This window comes from Lissotriton vulgaris, chromosome 1_1 (assembly GCF_964263255.1).
Source record: "Lissotriton vulgaris chromosome 1_1, aLisVul1.2, whole genome shotgun sequence".
NCBI lineage: Eukaryota > Metazoa > Chordata > Amphibia > Caudata > Salamandridae > Lissotriton > Lissotriton vulgaris.
Genome location: NC_141685.1, coordinates 1,697,926,065 through 1,697,948,103, shown reverse-complemented (window position 1 = coordinate 1,697,948,103; position 22,039 = coordinate 1,697,926,065). Strand labels below are relative to the sequence as shown.

At 45.8% G+C, this 22,039-nt stretch overlaps 1 protein-coding gene across 2 annotated transcripts in view; it reads left to right on the top strand.

Annotated features, from left to right (window-relative positions):
• The window catches only part of IL15RA (interleukin 15 receptor subunit alpha), a 458,659-nt gene extending 436,865 nt beyond the window's left edge, over nucleotides 1-21,794 (top strand). For both annotated transcript variants that reach the window (XM_086918943.1, XM_086918942.1), the window contains one exon: nucleotides 19,748-21,794. In XM_086918943.1, the coding sequence (XP_086775069.1) occupies nucleotides 19,748-19,791 (44 nt within the window). In that variant the 3' untranslated portion in view covers nucleotides 19,792-21,794. The remainder of the gene's footprint in view (nucleotides 1-19,747) is intronic.
• The last annotated feature ends 245 nt before the right edge of the window (nucleotides 21,795-22,039 follow it).

Here is a 22,039-nt window from a genome sequence, read left to right as displayed (position 1 = left end):
GTCCAGCATCGTTTATAAAGCCTTTGAGTCACTGGGTGAGTCCAAGTTTAGACAGGTCGCCAAGGAGGTTAGTCATGTTGGGATCAGTGAAGTCATCCTATTGGTATTTGCGGTCACAGAAGAGGATGAAGGAAGGCGCTGTAGTTGAGGATTGTGGGGGAAAGGGGGGGTGGGGAGGATAAAGTCCATGATGGTGTTGCCAGGGTGGGAGGGGACAGTAGACAAGGGTGTTGCTCAAGATAATTCACTTTCCACACTGTTTTAGACCTGGCTAGGATTGATAAATTCCTAATGTGGTCAGGACATTAAGTCTACCATTTAGGTGCTAGGAGGACAAACAAATGGAAGAGAAAGAGTGGAAAATCTAAGAGGGAGTTTATATGAAACAATAGAACATAATTAAGCTGAAACCAGTAAGTGAACAGCTTTAAACTCAAGAAAAAGGACGCCAAACTTAAATTAATGAAACACAGGTAGGCAACAAAGCTGAACAAGTTACAGAGATGTGAGCATGAACCGGAAGCAAGAATACATATTTAAAGGTGAACGTAGGAGTTCGGAATCATTTGGAGTGAGTGGATCAGTCATATATTTAGTGACACCAACATAAAAAGAACAACAGTAGTTTATACAATACAGAACAAAAGTGTGAAGGAGAAATTTTAAAGAGGAGGATGGAATAAGCGATTAGATTTTAGGGGTGTTGTATAGATAAAAGCAACAGCAAGACACAGGAAGTTTGAGGGAAAAGAGGAGGGAAAAATCAAGTGCAACAAGTTCTTGTTGCAGCCGAAAAATTGAGACACTATGTAGCCTGGCTACAAGAAACGTTTAGAACAATACTGAAATATACTGAGCAAAAAAGATATAAAAATGCAAAAGGATTATATGCGAAAAAAATGTATAATGTGATAAAACTCCAAAACTCAGTATCTCTACCCATTCTTTTAATTTAGGAGACTCTTGAACTCACCCACTTTGGCGCAATTCTGCGTCAGGCTAACACGTGTCTTAAAGGCAGCTCTTCTTTTCATGTAATGTTTGGTTGTAAAAGTGGATATACAATGTAGGAAGCCTAAGGCGGTATCAACCTGTGCAGGCCAGTGTTTGGCGTCACCTTGTCCACTATCCGCTGTATTCTGATCTTCTGTGGATTCCCTGAATCTGACACACTACATATAGATTTTGGGTATATAGAACAATTATCTCTTCTATTATAGTCTACTCTCTGCAGCATTAGAGAGATTACAGAACATTTGGAATAGGTGAATGTTTGAATCCAGTATGAACTTGAAATTTCCAATATCAGTTTTTAGACTATTGGCTATTCACCCTCAGGTTTCTCGATAAAATGAGCAGATTCCAATTTCTCCTTTGCTACCAGAGGCATTTGAAGAATATCAGCTTTTCTGGCACCATGCAAATACGAGATGAATTTATTTCCAGATTCCATACAGCCGTCAAAGAGTGTGTAGCAGAAATGTCTGGCACATTATGGGAGGAGACCCATTTATCCTAGGCTGCCTTGTGCAAAGTGCTGTACTGTGGATACTACGTGCTTGCAGTGCCAAACATCAAATAACCTAGGTGCCAAAGTGTAAACTCTGTATCCTGGCCGCACTCCTCAATTTTGGAAGTCTCCAGAATGGGATGGTTGTGAACAGTGTGTGCAGAGGTAATTGTTTAGTCGTTTGGTTTCAATGGTTTACAGATAGCTGAATCAGGAATAGTTTATCACTGCCTAGGTCCAACAGGGCAAAAAGGAGGGCACCCATGATTGGTGCTTTGTTTACACCTTCTAAACAATCTGTGTCACGCTCCTTCCAGGCCCTGAGCAAATCAAAATTTCCCTGTCAGGCAGTTTGGTCCACCATCATTGTTCCATTTCAACTCTACCGCTCTACCTGCCCCATATCAAGTGTCTCAATATACTGTCCAGCTTTTGAAAAGTCATCTTGGAACATGAACATGTATAAGCAACTTAACAACACAATCATCTTAGTCAGGTTTATTTTCCATTTAAAGACGAGAGTAAAGATGGGGGGCCTGCTAAAGGAGATGGATTTCATTCCCCAGACATTCATGCCAGGTTGGGTGTGAAAAAATATAGGGGCATATTATCACGGAGCACGGAGTTAAAATTATCGCCGCATTAGCTGCAGAAAACTGCCGCTAAAGCGGCGGTAATGGGCTTGATAATATGCCCTTGAGAATTCCAATAGAAACCCATGTTGACACCAGAACATGGGCTTCTATTGGATTTCTCAAGGGCATATTATCAAGCCCATTATCGCCGCTTTAGTGGCAGTTTTCTGCCGCTAAAGTGGCGATAATTTTAACTCTGTTTCTTGATAATATGCCCCCTGGATTTTAAGTGTCAAAGACGAGGTACAGCTACGATCGGCCACCTTCCTGAGGCCGACAGACTGATGAGCGCATAGCGCACAAAACGAAAGTAACTACCAGGGCGGAAACTGCGTGTTCGGAGCTCTGGATATCAAGACTGTGGCACCCTGGAAGTCTCTCCAGCCGAATGCTGACTGGGTCCGGAGGGCACGGATCAGTGAGGATAATTTCTTGGCACGGAGGCGTCACTGCAGGAGATATTGGCCTAGGACGCCCGAGGAAATCGAAACAGACGGCGTACGCAGTGGAGGCAACTCCGAGACTGGCAATGCGGGAAATACCCTCCTGCACTAACGACGGAACCTCGCGGAGGAGTGCATATGACAGTGAACTATGGAGGGTGAGACCGGTACGAGGAGGCCCAAGTGAAGTTCCTGAGGCTCACGAGGTAGGGAAGAGTGGTGTTTCTGGTTGAGTGCGGGGGCCTACTAGACTCTAAGGCGAACTGCTACTGTGCCTCGTCTGATGACACCTGGGAGAAGCAGTGGTGAAAGCAAAGGAAGGTTGGTGCAATGAAAGGGCGACGAATCCCGCACTCCCACAGAGCAGAACGGGATCGGAGGGCTGACTGTGGTTAGGCCCCAAGGTATAGTGGGGGCCCTCTCTGCCCCTGAATAACAGGCGTAGCGCGCGACCAGTCCGTAGCACCAGTATGGTGCTACGGGCCTGAGAAGGGGCTGTGGCGTGCGTATGAAGGAAAAATAAAAAGAGGGGAAAAAACAGAGGAGGCATGGCGAACATGAGCTGCCCCTGGAGAGGAGAGCAGATCCCCTGACAATGCGGAGAGGAGGGAACAGCCCCATAGGACTGCTCTAGCTGCCGAGGCGGTGCAGGGGGAGAGTGGGTAGCCAAGCTCACATGCAAAGAGAGGAGAGGAAAGAATAGGCTTTGAGGATACTGGGCTAGGAATCCTGAGAAGCTGGGGCCCTACCTGAGAAGTACATACAGGGATCCCTTTGACGCACTACTCCTGAGGAAGATCATCGGGTGGGCCTGCACACGCTAACAGGAAGCTCCCTTGGGTCCTGGCACAGTTGCATGGGCGAAGAATCCACATAGTCTCTCAAACTGAGGGCCCCAGAAGTAGAGAGGCAAGAGGGCCTGGTGATTGGAAATTACAGTGGGGGCACAGTTGTTGGTGCTATGGGTGGGATTGACCCTGCAAGAGACTGGAAAACTCTGATTCACAGTCCCTTGAGACCCATGTGGCCATGCCGAAACAAAAGGGCAAGACGGGGACGACCCAGCCGCCCACAAGGGTGCCCTCTCTGGCCCCCGTTGGCAACAATGGAGGTGTTCCCGCGACCATGGACTCAGCGTTGCACCTTCACCTAGACAAAGTCCTTGCTGCCAAAGCGGACACCAAGGATACCCTCCAGCAGGACTTAGGGTAGGCGTCGGTGGGTCTGGGTCTCCTATGTGCTGAACACCAGAACCTTGCTGACCGAGTTAAGAAAGTAGAGACTACAGTGGAGGAACTTGTCCCGGAACACAAACAAGGAGAAGCTCACCTGAAGGATCTTACAGAGTGTATGAACTAGAACGCAGAGCTGAAGATGCAGAAGGAAGGAATAGGAGGAACAATGTAAGAATAATAGGTATCCCACAGAGAGAGCTGAGGGCTCGGACATGGCAGTGATTTTGAAAAAATGGCTGACCGAGATTATGCCGTCAGACTCCCTCTCCAAGTTATTTGCCATTGAAAGGGCCCATTGAGTGCCGGGATGTCCTTCTGCTCCGGGGCGCCCCCAAGACGGTGTTAGCCAAATTACTGCACTATAAAGACAGAGACTCCATACTGCAGCAGTCTAGAACCAAAGGGCCGTACACCCTAGACAACAACAAGGTACTAATGTTTCCAGATTTTACAGCGGTTGTGCAGAGGCAGAGGGCATCTTTTATTGATGTAAAGAAGGCTTTGCAAGAGGCAGGCCTGAAATTTTCTGTGATCTTCCCGGCGAAGCTTCGTATCATACTGGATGACTCCACACACTTTTGCCAAAGCCCAAAGGACACTTGGACCTGGCTGGTTGCATATGGGAAAGGTGCACCCACGCCTAAACCACAAAGATGCCCCCGGAGGCCGAAAAGTACAGAGGGCCTCAAACGTAAACGTCCCAAGAAACTGAGTAAACTAAAGAAGCCCACGATATCACAGACCCAACAAGACAGGAAGGCAGCCGTGCAAGCGGTCACTTTGTTAATGGCATCCCAAAGTTCAGAGAAACACATTGGCTCATTGTCGGAGCAGCCAGTGCAGTCCTCGGACTCGGAGGTCAACACAGGGACAGACACACAACTGACACAAATCACTCCACGTTCAGCAGATGATAATATATGAAGAGGAAACAGTCTGCAGAACACCCCCTTTATTTGCAGTTGGGAGACTAGAACTAACCTCATTCTGACCGCAATCACATTCTGGGGCAAGCGGTGACCGAACTTCTGCGCGAGTTGGTGAGCTGGGACGGAAGCGATTTCCTAACTCTTTCTTTTTCTTAGCTTTCTACTGAACTCTCCCCCCCCTCCAGAGTGACCCGCCTGTGGAGCTGAAGGCGATGGTCTTCAAGAGCTACTGTTGGGTTCCAGGTTTGGGCAGCTGGCCGTTGCCAGCTGGCTCTTGGGTGTGGGGTTTGTAGTTCTTGGGGCTGCTGCTAACTCCAATGGGGTCCTTCTCTTAGGAATGGAAAGTGGGGGGGGGGAATGGGGCGTAGCTTTACATATGGCGGGTGCTGAGGGCTTTGAGTTAATTTCCTGGATTATTAGGGGCATGGGGTCTCCACCTAAGCAATATAATATCCTCAGTTATCTTAGACGGTGAGGGACTCAGGTAGTGATGCTTCAGGAAACACACCTGACAGCAGCGGAGGTCCATAGGCTTTAACGCAGATGGCATGGACAGCTGTTTTTGAAAACCTATTCTGCGTAAGGTACTAGGGGCACTTATCGATTAAGCAGGGAAATCCCTTCCACGCCACACACACATTCATAGACAGAGAGGCCCAATTTGCATTAGTGAAGGGGAGACAGAGAGTGAGAGAGGTCACAATAGGAAATATATATGCCCCGAATCAGGACCAGACGCAGTTTCTCCAGCGCCTGCCTGGACCTCTGTCAGAAATGTCAGCAGGTGATGTAATTCTGTGGGGAGACTATAATTGTGTGATAGACTTTGCCATGGACCAATCCAGGCCCCCCCTGAAAGGCGCGGCTGCGGCTGCTGCTGCTTTGGGCCTCCGGGGCTGAATGTCCGGTTGGGAGTTGATAGATATCTGGCGTGTACAAAATGCCCAGAGCATGGAATATTCATATTACTCGCCATTATATGGCCTACATACCAAATTAGATATGTTTCTCTGTTCTAAGCAACTGGCATCCAACATGGAGGGTTCGGAATACCTGGGGAGGTCCATGTTGGATCATAGCCCTCTCTTATTGAGATTTGCTCCTACCACTGAGAGAGCGGCTATCCCAATGTGGAGACTAGACCCTGGCCTCGTTGAGGATGATTGCTTCAGACAGAAGCTTTCCGCCGCCATCGCAAACTATTTTGAAACAAACTAAGGCACCGCTAGCTCACAGCTATTAGAATGGGACACCTTCAAGGTGGTAATCAGGGGGCAATGCATGGGGATACAGTAAGCGCCAGACAAGAAATCAAGATCGAGCTCCAGACGCTAGAAGCCCAAATTCGAGCATTAGAGAGAGTTATTGAATAAGACGCAGAGATTAGGAAGGGGTTAACAGACCTAAAAAGCACTTACAATGAAGCTTGGGAAAGACTGAGACTGTTAGACCTATGTGCCTACCGGGAAAAACAACATGTAGAAGGGGGGAAGGCTGGGAGGATCCATCCTGAAACTTAACGGATCCACACTCTTCTCTCCTAAACTGATTAACAATTCATTTTGAGATGACTATACCTCACTGTACGCGGAGCCTAGAAAGTTACATGACACAGATCTAACAACATATTTAGGGGGCTTAAAACTCCGAAAGTAAGACCAAGCAGCGCACACAGACCTAGGGGCAGAGATCAAGGCAAAAGAGATCAGTATAGCAGTCAAGGCCATGGCTACAGGGAAGACGCCTGGACCGGATGGTCTATCTGCAGAATTCTATTGCACTTAAGTTACTACCCTTCCCCCACACCTGTAAAGGCTGTATGAAGCTTCATTGCAGAAGGGGCAACTTCCTGAGTCCACTAGGGAGGCACTGGTGATCCCCTTGCCTAAAACCAAGTCAGATATGCCAGAGACTGCAGATTTTAAGTCACTAGCGATGTTAAATCTGGATATTTAGTAAAGCTCTGGCCACCAGAATAATGCCCTACATGCAGAGAATTGTTCATGAAGACGAGAAAGGGGTTATCCCAATCAGATCGACCTCTAACAATTTGTGGAGGCTATACAAGCTGTTGTTTCGCGTGGAAACTGAGAAGTTCCCCAATGCGGTGGTCATCGCGGTAGACCTGGAAAAGTTAGGTTAGGTTAGGTTAATTTGTATAGCGCATGCCTACCCCAGCAGTGGGGCGTCCCAGCGCTGCGGACAAACATAACAGATCAATTGTATGGAAAGAGACAGTGTGATGGTGGCTGCCACTGCCATGTCACTGCCATACAGGTTAAATGGTAGAAAATAACCAAGTTTTATTTAAAGTCCTTTCATTTCCTACGATGGGATTTCCTACTCGGAGTGATGGGGAACATGAGTGTAGGAGATGAGTGGCTGGAATGGGTGCGCCTGCTCTACGCGAGCCCCAATACAAGGGTCGACATGAATGGACAAGTGTCTGAGTCCTACCCCATCTAAAGAGGAACAAGACAGGTGTGCCCATTGTCTCTGTAGCTTTTCGCTTTGGCTATGCAGCCACTGGCGGGGCGTTTCTGGCAAATGGCAGAGAGTTATGGAACCATCCTAGATGGCTCAGTGCACATGATCTTTCTATATGCTGATGATATCCTACTCTACATCAGGGTTGGGGGAACAGATATTTGTAAGCTGTTTCACCTTATAGATGAATTCTCCAAACTCTCGGGATTCAACATCAACAAACGTAAGACTCAGATTTTTTCCGGTGAGTCCCACTCTAACCAGACCAGTAACCTACCAGATGGGCTGTCCTGGTCGCCAACCTCCATAACATACCTAGGTACACAGATATTCCATGGACAAGTAGATCTACTGGAGTGCAATCTTGGAAGGGTGGTTCGAGCCTTAAAAACAAATGTGGCATTTAGGCGGATGCTCAGGTTGCCGGTAATGGCGAGTCTGGCGCTCTCCAAGATGGTAATGCTGCCAAAATTGTTGTATTATGTTGTAAACCTGCCGGTGGTGAGACCTAGGAAATGGTTCAGGGATCTGGACAGTCTATTAAGAGAATTTGGGATGGCGGGAGACACAGAGTCTCTCTTAGAACATTGCAGCTACCTGTGAGCTGAGGGGGCTGGGTGCTCCAGACTTTACCTGGCAGCACTCCAGTGGATGGCACAGTGGTTAGACGCACGGAAACACGAGACACTGACATTTGGTACTCATTCCCGTCATGAAATTCTATTGCCTAGAATGCTAAGACCCAAATTTAAGATCCTGCACAGGGCAGAGCTGCTGGAGGTAGCCCTTAAATGTAGGGATAGATGCATACGGCGAGCATGGTAATTACCATTGTATGTACTAGACCTTACAATTGTGGGACTACCTAGAGAGGGGAATGGGGGCTACTTCACACAAGTTCAGTTGAGAATATGGAGGGATGCTGGGGGTGCCCTGTCCGGGACTGCTACCAAGATGGGGAATTACTGCCCTTATTGGAGTTCCTGGACTATCACGACTTAGGTCCAGGACATTTTCTAAACTATCACGCAGTTAGAGGAGCTCTGGAGCAGGGACATGCATTAACCAGACACACACCTGGTCTTGCAAGCAATGGTAACCCTGGGAACAACCAGACACCTGGTGAAATGGTTGTATAAGGCAAAAATGGAATCATCTGCTGTAAACTTGACCCACATACAGGAGAAGTGGGGGGAAATGATGGGTAGACCCTTAACTGAGGTAGAGTGGATAAAATCCCTCGAAAGTATTGGAAAAGTATCCCGTTACTCAAACTTCAAATTTATACAGTTTAACATATTACACATCACATAACTCACACCCCATAGACTCAATGTTTTATATAGGACCGTTGATAAGGCATGCCCCTGCTCTAGTGAAGAAGATACTTATTTCCTACACATGATGTGGAACTGCACGAGAGTTCGAGGGTACTGGGTACGGATAATGGACACCCTGAACGGTGTCTTGAGGCACACGCTTGAACTGCAAGCCAGAGATATGCCTTCATGGGCTCTTTCCCAGAACAAAGGTCCGGAAACTTTGGCATAGTTTTATAGACCTAGCTCTAATATTAGCAAAGAGACAAATAGCTCGAAAATGGAACTCACAGAGAAACCCTAGGGTAGATATTTGGGAGAAAGAACTCTCGAGTTGGGCCAGGGCAGAGGAGAGGGCATTGCTCAGAGAAGACAAGATAACAAAATTACGCAAACCCCTTGCCGAACCATGGACAGATATATTGCGAAACTGGAAGCCCAGGGATTCCAGGGCAGCAGAGAGCAATAGTCAAGGACCCCCAACTCTAGATGAGATCGAACAACCCCTCATTCCCCCTCTGGGTGCGGTACGAGGAGGGCAGCCGAGACTCATAGAATAAGGGCAAAGGATAGAGGTGGTGTGAATATGGATCCACCCCCCCTCCCCAGAGATTCTGAGGTCCAAGGCCGGACTGCTATAGCGGGCAGCAGGCAATCCCCCGCTGCGCCGCACGGGTGGGGGCCGGTTTTGGTCCGCTGGGCGCCGTTTTTGTTACAGGGCCGTTTTTGCAGCACAGCTACAAAATGGTCCGAAAACCGGCCCCAGCAAAGAGCTCGGCGGCACCTCCAAACCGATTGGGGAGGGGTGGTGGGCGGCTTACGAACACTTTGCCAGGGCCGGTTGTGGTTCCCAGTCCGGCCCTGCTGAGGTCACCCCATTGCGCCCTTGTTCACCCTCCTACGCCCCCCCCCCCCCCCTCCCGGCTAGTCGGACAGATAGAAACAGATATGAAAAACACAGTATCCTAATTGAAAAATCAGAGGGGCCCCAGGCAAGGAGCGAGCAGCATTTAACTGTTCTAATTGTTAATTACATAGTTGTTAAGCACATAGTGAAAGTCTGTAAGAAAAATCCAGAGGGCTCTACAGGCCACACACCGAGTCTGTATAGGAACATGGAAAACAAAGGAAAATTGACAGCACGGAATAACCACAATCATAACAATGAAGCTAAAATAATTTCAAGATTCGAGGAAAATCAATTAGATAAAGAGTCATTTTGTCGACTGGTTAATGTAATGCATGTGATATCTTGGATGAGATACATTTGTGAATCAATCGGAATATGTATAATGTATTGCATGTGGTATACTGTGGATTGGCTTTCAAAACGTAATATGCAAATAAAAACGATTTTCAAAAAAAAAAAACAAGAGTAACGATACCCAGCAATCAATAATTGTTGATTCTGTCCAAATGCAGAACTTGTGATCTTGATTCTTCGGATAGTAAGTGCAATACAAGTGCTACAATTCAGTACTACACAATTCTCAGATAACGGAACTAGGTTCACGATCTCAAAAGAAGAACTGGCGATGCCATAGAAATTGCATGCTCTTTCTCAAAAATTTAGTGACGGAGTTCATTCATCAGGCCATCTTCATAAAATATAAAAAAACTATTAGTGCAATCCATAACATTCACAAGAATATAGCTTGCAGTCAAGGAGCCAGCAGAAAGTTTCTTCTACGGTTCTTTCATCCCGCCTTATTTCAAACAGTTCTCCTTGCGGCACAAAAATAAGTGAAACAGGGGCTGCAGTATTACCTTGTCCCTTAGGGTAAAGAGGAGGTAAGTCTTACTTCAATGAATTTCATCAAATGCCATTGGTGGTAATCCAGTGCGAGGCCAATACCTGATCAGGGATCAATACACAATTCATTCAGTTTCAATGGCCCATACACATTCAACCAGAATCCCTGATGCGCTGGGGTCAATTTTAATTCGTACAACATTTTTCCTACTATGAACCATGTATAACATCATTAGAATGCCTACTAATTTAATTAGTCAACTTCCCTTCTACTTGGTCAATGGACTAATTCGTTGAATAGTTGATAGAAATGATTTGTATCTATCTAACCCTTAGTCGGCTAAATAATAACAGACTCTCAGTAAAGTTCATGAAGCTTTATCTCAATATTAATGCAGATGCTCATTGCATACAGTCACAAATGCAAATAATGAAACTCACGGAAGGGAGAAAAATCATCAGCAAATTTCAGATGAATACAAACTCATCTCTTTAACAAATGACATTATTCATGAAGGAGTGGATAGATTAGGAGACAAAAGTTTCAGCAAAATCATATGCGAAAACAGAATATACCTAACAAATATGTTCAATGTATCTAATAACGGAATGGATAGGTGAAGAGACAAAAGATTCAGAGACAAAAATACATTTGCAAACAATTTGCATGTATGAGTCAGAGACAAATACAAACCTAATGGTCTGTGGGAAAACCACCCCCTGACCTAGGAGACGGTGGGGGTTCCCCAAAATAGGATCAGGGAACAAAGATTACTGGACCCAAAGGTAGGACTGAGTCAGGGAAACAGCTAGGCTTCTCTGCAAACCGACGAACAGCGACGCATTCACCTGTCTTCTCTTCCTCCATGCAAGTCTCCAGACACACCCTTAAAGGCACCCCAGTTACACCCTAAAACTTACATGTCCGTCCCACATAGATTGAAACATTTCTGAAAACTAAACAGATCATTGGTGGGTCTAGTGGGTTGCACTGTCGCACCATTGTGACTTCACGTACAATTCAGTCACTTTATTGTTCCAAATCCTTTCTCACAGTTCGGTTCTTAACACGTTCTCACGTTTTCTTACATAAGTTACAATTGACCTGTGCACAGCTCATCTACCTCGCCGCTGACAGTTCAGATCCACTCCTCATCTCACCCCTCCCACTGTGGGCAACTTAAGAAAACATGGAGTTGAATTCAGTACACTATAGAGAATAGATAATGAACATTTATTAATTATATGACAATGTAGTTTTCACTGTGTACCCCCTCCTTTGCACTATATCTCATTAGAGTTACCTAGCATAAGCTGTAAGAGCAAAGCAGCATCACTCCTTGTTTGAAAGCAAAATGCAACATGCAACTATGAAATGCACATGCGGCCTAGTCATGCATTTATTTATTTATTTTAAAGGTTTTATATAGCGCTGCTGGACCCTAGAGTATCCGAGCGCTTTACATAAGCAGGTGCAAATTAAGTACAATATAAAATTTTCGAGTGTGTACATGAACATTCAAATAAATTAAAGTGGAAAAAGAAAGAAAGAGAATAAACCAGTTAGGTAAGTAGTGGGGTCAGGAGAGCGGAAAAAGGAGATAAAGGGAGAGTTGAGCATAGAGATGGGGGTGTTAAGTAGGCATTAGGATAGATACAGATTAGGATCCCCAGTATATTTTGAGAAGTCATTTGAGTCTTTTTTTGAAGAGAGGGTAGGAGGGGTTGCAGCGAAGGTCTTTAGGAAGAAAGTTCCAGATTGTAGGTGCATTGCCTGAGAATGCAAGAGATTGGGTCTATTTGCATTTGATTTTAGGAGGGATAAGGACAAGGGAGTTGGTACTTCTCAAGGATCTAGTACTCCCTGCTTTATGTAGTTTGTTTGAAAGGTACTAGGGAGTGTCTTGGTGAAGAGCTTTGTATATAATGCAGGCAATCTTGTATGTGGATCGACCTTCAATTGGGAGCCAGTTAAGATTTTTGAGGACATGGGAGATGTGGTCAAATTTTCTACAGTCAGCGATCAGTCTAGCGGCTAAGTTGAGGACGGATTTAATCGGTGCCAGGTGTGCTTTGGGGGTGCCGGCCAGAGTGGCGTTACCATAATCAATCCTGGATAGGACAAGAGATTGAACAACGATTTTGAAATCATCAGCAGGAATGAAAGGTTTAATTTTTTTGAGGTGGTGCAGGGTGAAAAGAGCACTTTTCGCTGTGTTCTTAATGTGGGGATGAGAGTAAGGTTCTGATCAATACTGATACCAAGGGATTTGATAGAATTGGAGGTGGAGAGGGGGCAATTAAGAGCATTGATGTCTTTGATCCAGAGTTGAATGGGGAGGGAGTTGTGTTTAGGGGTGAAAAGGATGATTTTGGGTTTTTTAGGATTAAGTTTAAGATGATTAAGGTGAAGCCACGCTTGGACTTTCAACAAAGTGTCATTGAGGTGAAGGATGTCATTGTGCGATTTAATCGTGTATTATAGTTGTGTATCGTCGGCATAGAGGTGGTAACTGATTTTGGCTTGTTTAAGAATGAGAGTGAGGGGTTCCATGAAGAGGTTGAAAAGTGTTGGAGAGAAGATAGACCCTTGGGGCCCCCGAGAGTGATGGGTTGGGGTTTGGATAGGCAGTGACTGAGCTTAATTTGCTGAGATCTATTCTGGAGGAAGGAGGTGAACCATTTGAGTACAATGCCTTCAAAACCAAAGTGATCTTTAAGGGTGTTCAGCAAGGTGGGATGGTGTACCGTATCGAAGGCAGCTGAGAGATCTAGGAGGATAAGTAGTGAGGATTCGCCTTTGTCAAGAGAGCGATAAATGTCATCAGTTATATTGAGCATCGGTGTTTCTGTGCTGCAACCCTTTCTAAACCCAGATTGGTAAGTGTCGAGTAAATTGAAAGAGGAGATATGGTTATCTAATTGGGGCAGAACACATTTTCCTAGGGCTTTAGAGAGGAAGGGAAGTTTAGAGATAGGGCGCAGATTGTTCAGATCATTAGGGTCGGCAGAGGGTTTTTTTAGAATGGGGGATATTTGGCCAAGCTGAAGGGAGGCAGGAATGCAACCGGAAGAGAGGGAGGTGTTGATGATATCAGACCAAATAGGGGCAATGATATGTTTGAGTTCTTTAACTAAATGGGCGGGGAGGGGGGCATTGGAGTGAGACGATGATTTGAGTTTTGAGATGATATTGATGATATTGGTTTCAGAAATAGGATTAAATATGCTCCATGAAGCATTGCTTTTAGGAAGGGTATTAGTCAAAGAAGAAGCAGACTGGGTGCTAGTAAGTAGGGGTTGGGCGGGGTCGTTTAGCTGGAGGGTGGAGGAAGTAAGAGAACTGGCGGTGCCAGGGAGGGAGAGTTGGTTCGGCGGCGGTAGTCGGTAGGGAGAAGGAGTGGCGGTCGAAGAAGGTGAGTTAGGGATATTTGGAATGATGAATTGGGGGGAGGGAGGATGGAGAGAGAGAGGAGGGGAAGAGAAGGATAGTTCAATGGTGTTGACTTTATTAGAGAAGAAACTGCCAATTTCTTCACATCTTTCCACTGAGGCTGTAAGTTTAGGAGGGCCAGAGGAAGTTTGTTTTTTAACAATGTTAAATAGTTCTCTGGGACGGTTCTTAGCCTGGTCAAGTTGAGACCGGAGAAAGGTTGCTTTCTCATTGAAGACATGTTTTTTGTAAAGGGCTCTGTTGGCTCTAAGTAGAGCCAGGTTTTCGGAGGAGGGATGACTTCTCCAGGTGCGTTCTGAATGTCTAAGGGTCCGTCTTTCGTTATTGAGGTCGGCATTGAACCAGGACTTGGAGGGGATGTGTTTTGAACATACGTTTTTGTTCTTTCATATATTATTTCATATTAGTGTATACATGCGCAAAGCTATTTCCCACGTTTTTGTGTCAGGTGCACGTTAGTTCATTTACTACTTACTGTTAGTACGTATTATCAGTCAATGAATTGTAAGCGTGCTACTCACCCATGGGGGTCTCAAGGCGCTGAGGGGGGGTGAATTCTGCAGATCTGTTAGCCGAAAAGCCAGGTCTTGAGGGTCTTCCTGAAGTTGTTCAGGGAGGAGGCGTGTCTGATGTTTACCGGGAGCTCGTTCCAGGATTTGGCCGCGATGTGAGAGAAGGATCTTCTGCCTGCCCTGAAAATGTGGATATGCGGGGGTTCGGCTAGTGCGAGGTTAGAAGATCGCAGGTTTCTCTTGGGTATGTGGAAGTTGACTCTGTCGTGGGGGTATTTGGGTCCGGTATTATGTAGGCATTTGTAGGCATGGGTGAGGATTTTGAAGGTGACCCTTTTCTCCACGGGGAGCCAGTGGAGGCTTCGAAGGTGATGGCTGATGTGGTAGTGCCGGGGGATGCTGAGTACAAGTCTGGCGGTGGTGTTCTGTATCGCCTGGAGTTTTCAGAGTAGGGACTTGTTGATGCCGGCATTGAGTGGGTTTCCATAGTTTAGTCTGCTTGTGATGAGAGTGTGGGTAATGATCTTCCTTGACTGGGGGGATCCATTTGAAAGTCTTGCGGATGATGTAGAGGGTGTTGAAACTGGAGGTGATGGCGTTGACCTGACGGTTCATGGTGAGAGATGGGTCGAGTATGATTCTAAGGTTTCTGGCATAGTCCGAGGGGGTTGGTGGGCTTCTGAGGGCGGTCGGTCACCAGGCGTCGTCCCATGCTGAGAGGGTGGTACCGAGTACAAGGACGTCCGTCTTCTCGGTGTTGAGTTTTAGGCACCTGTTGGTCATCCAAGCTGCTACGTCCTGCATTCCTTTCTGGAAGTCTAGTCTGGTGCTGGTGAGAGAGAGGGTGAGCTGGGTGTTCTCAGCGTAGGATACGATGTTGAGGCCGTGTTGTCGGACGATAGCTGCGAGGGGGGCCATTTGGTGTTGAAGAGGGTGGGGCTCAGCGATGACCCCTGTGGGACTCCGCAAGTGATTTCCGTGGTGTCAGAGAGGAAGGCTGGCAGTCTTATTCTCTGGCTTCTTCCGGTGAGGAAAGATCGGATCCAGTCTAGGGCTGTCCCTTGTATGCAGGCATTGTGTAGTCTGGCAAGGAGGGTGCGGTGGAAGACCGTGTCGAAGGCTGCTGAGAGGTTGAGCAGGTTGAGAGCTGTGGAGTGGCCCTTGTCAAGGATGTTGCGTATGTCGTCTGTGGCAGCGTGTAGGGCGCTTTTGGTGCTGTGGTTCTTTCGGAATCCTGATTGGGTTCGGGTCGAGTATGGCATTATCCTCAATGATATTCCCACAACATAGAAGAGGGACTGTGTACTTAAAGGTGCTGTGTTCAAAGGTAGGGGAAAACACAAAAGGGTGTTAAAACTGCCCTCACATACAGCGAACTGTGTCATGCTTCATCATAACGCTGCTAACCTACCTCCGCGCAGACCAACGCAGGAGGTGGAGCAATAGGGAGGGGGAAGACAATACAACACGTAAGTGAAAATAGAATGGGACCACAAGTTAACATTAGTGCAGAAACAGTGAGTAAAACTGATCACAGGGAGTCCCTATTACAATATTAATATTGGGTACCCTGTCCAGAATAAAATGGCCACTACAAGACCAGTGGATGGTGGTATGGGGAACTTATAATGAGTTGCCAACCCCTCCACTCTGCAAAACCGTTAACTTGTTTCAGCCGGCAAAATTAAATACCCCTGCTTTCATCAGGACTCACATAGAAGTGGACAGAGCCTGCTGTCCCTCACAGTGCTACGAGGGCACTGCACAGTTCATTTGACACTTGTTTTTATCAATTCTGATACAGGTTCTTCTTGGAGAGCAATGCGCTCTACCACTTTTTATCTGAGCAGTTACTCAGAAGACTGTCTTACCTCTACCCTTTAATGAAAGGAGGTAGGGTTAGTACCCATGAGATCAATTCTGTGTGAGTCCTGATGAAAGCCGGGGTATTTAATTTTGACGGCTGAAACATGTTGACGGTTTTGCTGTGGAGGGGTTGGCGACTCATTTTAAGTTCCCCATACCACCATCCATTTACGTGTTGTCTTGTCTTCCCCCTCACTATTGCTCCACCTCCTGTGTTGGTCTGCACGGAGGTGTGTTTGCAGCCCTTTATTTATTTATTTATTTATTGGCTTATATAGCGCTATGAATAAACTCCCAAGGGAGTATCTCCGCGCTGTAACTGACCGGTGCAAGACTGAAAAAGGGAGCGCATAGTTAAAAGTGCTGTAAACAAGGAACACTTTAAAATGAACCAAACAAAAACGTTTTTAAATGTTTTCTAAATTGACAGTGGTCATTACATTGCCTTAGTGACAACGGAAGTGAGTTCCACAATTTGGGACCCACAACAGATAATGCTCTTCCACCCAACCTGGTTTTCGTGATCTTGGGAACATTTAGTAGCAATTGGTCACTAGATCTAAGGGCACGGATGGGAACATAAGGAATAAATTTGTTCGCCAAATACTCAGGTCCCAATTGGTTGAGGCCCCTGTGTATAGTACAACATGTTTTAAACTTCACTCGTTGACGTATTGGCAACCAGTGAAGCTCATGAAGTAACGGTCTGGAGGGGGATCTAGGGGGTGCATTTAACACCAGCCTAGCTGCCGTGAATTGCACCACCTGCAAACGGTCCAAAACCTCCTCGTTTGCACCTGCCAGAAGGCCGTTACAATAGTCAAGCCGACTAATGATCAGAGCCTGAACCAGAGTTTTCCTATGAAAATCAGGGAGGAAAGGGAAGATTTTACGAAGGAGGCCAATCACATGAAAGCACGCTCCTACAGTGATGTTAACATTTTGCTTCATGGTTAGCTCTGGTTCAAGTCTGACACCCAAGTTCTTGACCATAGTTTTTGGCACAGGGACCGGCCCCAATTCAGAGGGCCACCATTCAGGGGACCATTGAATCCTGGCTTCACCAAAGAGCATCACCTCTGTCTTTCCAACATTGCATTGTAAAAAGTTGGATGACATCCACCTTGCAACTGCCTTCATCCCATCGGAAAAAGAATGTAAAATATCCGGGGTGAGAGTTTTAAAAGGGAAGAGCAGTTGCGTATCGTCTGCGTAGGACACTGGACAGAAACCAAAAGCTCTGGTAACATCTGCCAAGGGGGCCACATAGGTGTTAAATAGCGTTGGGCTCAGACATGAGCCCTGTGGAACCCCCTTGGAAATGCTAACTTCCTCCGATTTAAAGTCACCCATGGTGACAGATTGGGTGCGATTGGAGAGAAAGCTTCTGATCCAGTCCAGTGCCCTTCCGCCGATTCCACTCGCAGACAGTCGTTCGATCAAGATGGTGTGGGAAATCGTATCGAACGCTGCCGATAGATCCAGTAACACCAGGACAACAGAATAGCCTCTGTCCTGGTATAACCGTAGATCGTCAGTTACCGACATTAAAGCTGTTTCAGTACTAAATTTAGGTCTGAAACCTGACTGCGAGGGATCGAGACTACCAGAATGTTCTAGGTAGGTAGATAGGTGCTTATTTGTGTTCTTTTTCGATGATTTTCCCTAAGAAAGGTAGAAGGGAAATAGGCCTCAAGTTGGACATGTTAGACCAAGGAATAGATGTATTCTTCCTAATAGGTCTAACTAGGGCTTTTTTCCAGGCCAATGGGACCACTCCAGATGCAAGTGATAAGTTTACCAGTCTCTGCACATCAGGACCTAGTAAACTCCCCAGCGGACCCATAAGTCTGGCTGGAAGTAAGTCTGCCGGGCTTCCGCTTTTAATATCAGAAAATAATTTCTGAACTTCCAGCAGTGATATTTCAGGGAATTCGTTAAAGGCATAAGTATTAGTAGAAGTTGTCAGGATGGGGGTCCAACTGTCTGGGCTAGTTAAGTCAGGACCTAGTGCTTTTATTTTATCATAAATAGCATCAATTTTCTCTGAGAAAAAACAGGAAATACTGTCACACAGGGGTTGTGAAGCCATGTCAGCACTTTCACAAGCTGTTGGTTTTATGAACGTGTTGACAATTTGATATAAAACTTTAGAATCATTACCAGCAGCATCTAGCTGAGTAGTAATATGGTTTTTCCGTGCTAGCCTTAAGGCTTTGTGATAGATGTTGAGGTTGATTCTATAATGGTTTTTATAATGGTTGATTAAGCATGACACAATTTGCTGTGTGTGAGGGCAGACTGTGTATAAGTACACAGTCCCTTTTCTATGTTGTGGGAATATAGTTGTTGCAGGAGGTCGAAGCGGGATGATTTCTTCCTACCCCTTACTTTTTGTGTGAGTTATTGTCCTCGATGAAACATGTCAGTTCCCTGTTGACTGTTTTCTCTGCAACTTTTGCCACGAAGGGGAGGAGCAAGATGGGCCGCTAGTTCTTGAGGTCAGTGGGGTCCGCTGTGGGCTTCTTGGGCAGGGGTCTGACTTCTGTGCATTTCCACTCGTCTGGGAAGATGCCTGTTTTGAAGGTGGTGTTGATGGTGCTTTGTAGTTCGGGTGCGATGGCGGCGGCTCTGTGATGTGTGGGCAGGGGTCGGTGTGTTCCCCTCTGTGGATGCCTTTCATGATCGAGGCAGTGTCTTTGGCCGTGATTGGCGTGGTTGGTGGAGATGGTGGGCCGGCTGATGTGTCTAGGCGGAGGGTTGGCTGTGGCATCTGGTTAATGGTCGATGAAGTTGTTGTAGAGGTTTTTGATTTTGAGGTGGAAGTAGGATCCGAGGTTGTCACAGAGGTCTTGGGATGGCATGATGTCTGTGGATTCGCTGCGAAGATTGGTGAATTCTTGGATGTCACTGAAAAGTTCCTTTAGTAGGTGGGATTGGTGAGAATTGGGGGTATTAATTCGAGCAGGTTTCTTTTCTCATACCCCTGCTCCATCAGTGGTGTGGAGTATCTCTGCAAGTTCCTTCATTCAATGTGTGTATATGTGTTGTGAAAAGTCCTGTTAAGTATACTTACTAAAGAAGTCTTGATTCAGAGTGGCCAGTGCTCCTGCATCTGGTTATCTCTGGTGTTGGAACACCGGACCCGATTTTACCATGTGATAATCCCTCTCACTAAAATTATACCAGGGTTTGGCTGCTGCACCGGCCAATCTACATTACGGATTTTTTTCTTGGTGGGCGGAGGACATAATGCCAGAATTTACCTTTCCTTTCTCTTCCCTCCCCTATGCCCCACCCCCACCATGCACAGAACACGTGGTACATGTATATGTTATAACCCGCAATACTGCTAATTCTTTGTGGTGTTCCAAGCAGTAAATCCGGTTCCATATAGTAATTCCTCACCCCAAGGAACTTAACTTGTAATAGCATGGTATTTGCATGGATTGACCACACTGTAAAGCTATATTCACTTGCACACTAGTGTGCATCTCGGAATCAGGGCCATAGTGGGCCTTTTTGTGCTGACTCTTAAAAATTACTGCGCTGGTATTTTGTCAGTATACATTTTGACTTTAGTGTTCAAATGAATATCTTTCAGAAAGCAGCCGAGGACCAGAACCGAGGACTCTTTCGTTCCAATGAAGAGGCATCACAGTGCTGTAGCCGAGGAGAGGGCGGACAGCAAATTCATGAAGGAACAAAATACAGAACAAGCGGAATAGGGAACTTAAGGCTCTCCCACAAAGCTACTCAGACTGCTTCCGAAGTTATTGAATATGTGGACTCTTCTGTGCAATGGGCAAAGCATTTTAACATTGTTAAATACATCATCCTTCTCACTCTAAGTGACTATCGAGCCTGCGTAACAGTTTCTGCGGTAAAGAGAAAGCCATCTTGCCACACCAGGTCGGTCCTTTTTATACTCTTTAGAACATTCAGAAGGCGTGTGGATATGCGTTCCGGCTCTGGTGAGGAAACTGAGGAAGCTCTTGAAGCGCACCCATCCAATGTGAAAGAAATGTCCGATTTCGTCCTCAATTTTAGTGTGGGTGTCTTTTAGGAGACACCTAATGACCTCTGATTGACTGAATGAGAGATGGATGTAAGCACCAAGCTGAAGGAATGGATTTTAACTTAAGTACATCCTAATTCTGCTACTGCAGATTTCATAGTACTGCCAGTAGAAGGAAATTATATTTTTTATATGAAAGCAATGACGCAAGAAGATTCAACACATTTGCTATACATTAAAGTTTCAACATGTGCACAGATAGATTGAATCTAAAAAGTCATTAGTTTCAACATCCATTAGACAGATTACTTTCACGGGGCATCAATTCTCCTGAAATGTAAACATCATAATTTTAACGCAAGAAGACTGAAAGAAAAAGACAAGCAGTGGCAAAGCCAACAAGTATTGCCTGTACACGAGCAATTGGCTTGCTAATGTGTTTTATCCATGTTGTACAACAGCATGACTACAAGTTAGTGAGGTAGAGGAGAGTGGCATAGAGCGGAATGGTGCAGAGTGGAGAGGCAGAGAATGTCGTGTTCTGGAGTGGCACATTGTGGAGTTGCGTAGAGTGGCATACACTGGAGTGGATTGGTGTAGAGGACATTGACATAGTGTTGCAGTGTATAGTGGTATAGAGTACAGTGGTACTGAGTGCAGTGGCATTGAATTTAGCGGTGTACAGTGCAGCATTGTAGAATGTGTGTAGATTAGAGTGGTGAATAGTAGAGTGAAATGGGCCAGAGTAGCACAGAGTGCAGTGGTGCAAAGTGGAGTAGGGTAGAGCTGAGTGATGCAAAGTAGAGTCGAGTGGCATAGAGTGCACTGGTGTAGAGTAGAACAGAGTGGTGCGGAGTTGAGTATAGTGCGGTAGAGTGCAGTGGCATAGAGTGGAGTAGTGCAGAGTGGAGTGGCATAGAATTTAGTGGTGGAGAGTAGAGTGATGCAGAATAGAGAGCAGTGGCGTAGATTAAAGTTGTGTAGAGTGCAGTGGTTAAGAGTAGATTGGCATAGAGTGCAGTGGAATTGAGTAAATTGTTTCAGAGTGAAGTGGCGTAGAGGGGAGTGGTTTTGGGTAGAGTGCAGTTGCATAGAGTGACACAGTGTAATGGCATATAGTAAAGTGGTGTAGAGTGCAGAGTCACAGAATGCAGTGGTGAAGAGTAGATTAAAGTGGCATTAAATGGATTGGCATAGAGTGCAAAGGTGTTAAGTTGAGTGTACAGAGTAAAATGCATTGGCGTAGAGTGTATCGGAATAGAGTGCAGTGTTGCAGAGTGGCATAGAGTAATGTGACGTAGAGTGGACTAGTACAGAGTAGTTTGGTGTGGTCTAGACTGTAGTAGTGTATGGTGACGAATATATTGGTGTAGATTAGAGTGGCGTAGCCTGAAGTGGCATTTAGTGCAGTGGCTTTGAGTGGAGTGGTGCAGATTGCAGTGGCGTTGAGTGGTGTAAAGTGGAATTGTGCAGAGTAGAGTGGAGTGGTGTTGCATGTGCAGGGTGGAGTGGAGTGGTGAAGAGTGGAGTATTCTTGGTGAGGTGCCATTACAGACAACACATTTTTAATTTAAATGACTATTACATTTGCACAGACATACAGTTTTACCAATAAAAGTATACAGTGCACAGACGAAAATGTGTGGAAATTCCATCACTAGTGTAATGATTTCTTTTGATCATATTAAAGTATTTGTTTCCTACACAATTCAGAAATAACAAAAAATGTGTTATATGTTCCGAATTCTGATATATTCTAAAATACTTACACAGTTCATTTAAATGTTGTCATGTGCTAGAAAAAACTCTTTCCCACCCCCAGAATCACTTTGAAGTCAGAGAAAGAAAAGTAAACAAGCTCCCTCAGAAGACAGCGCC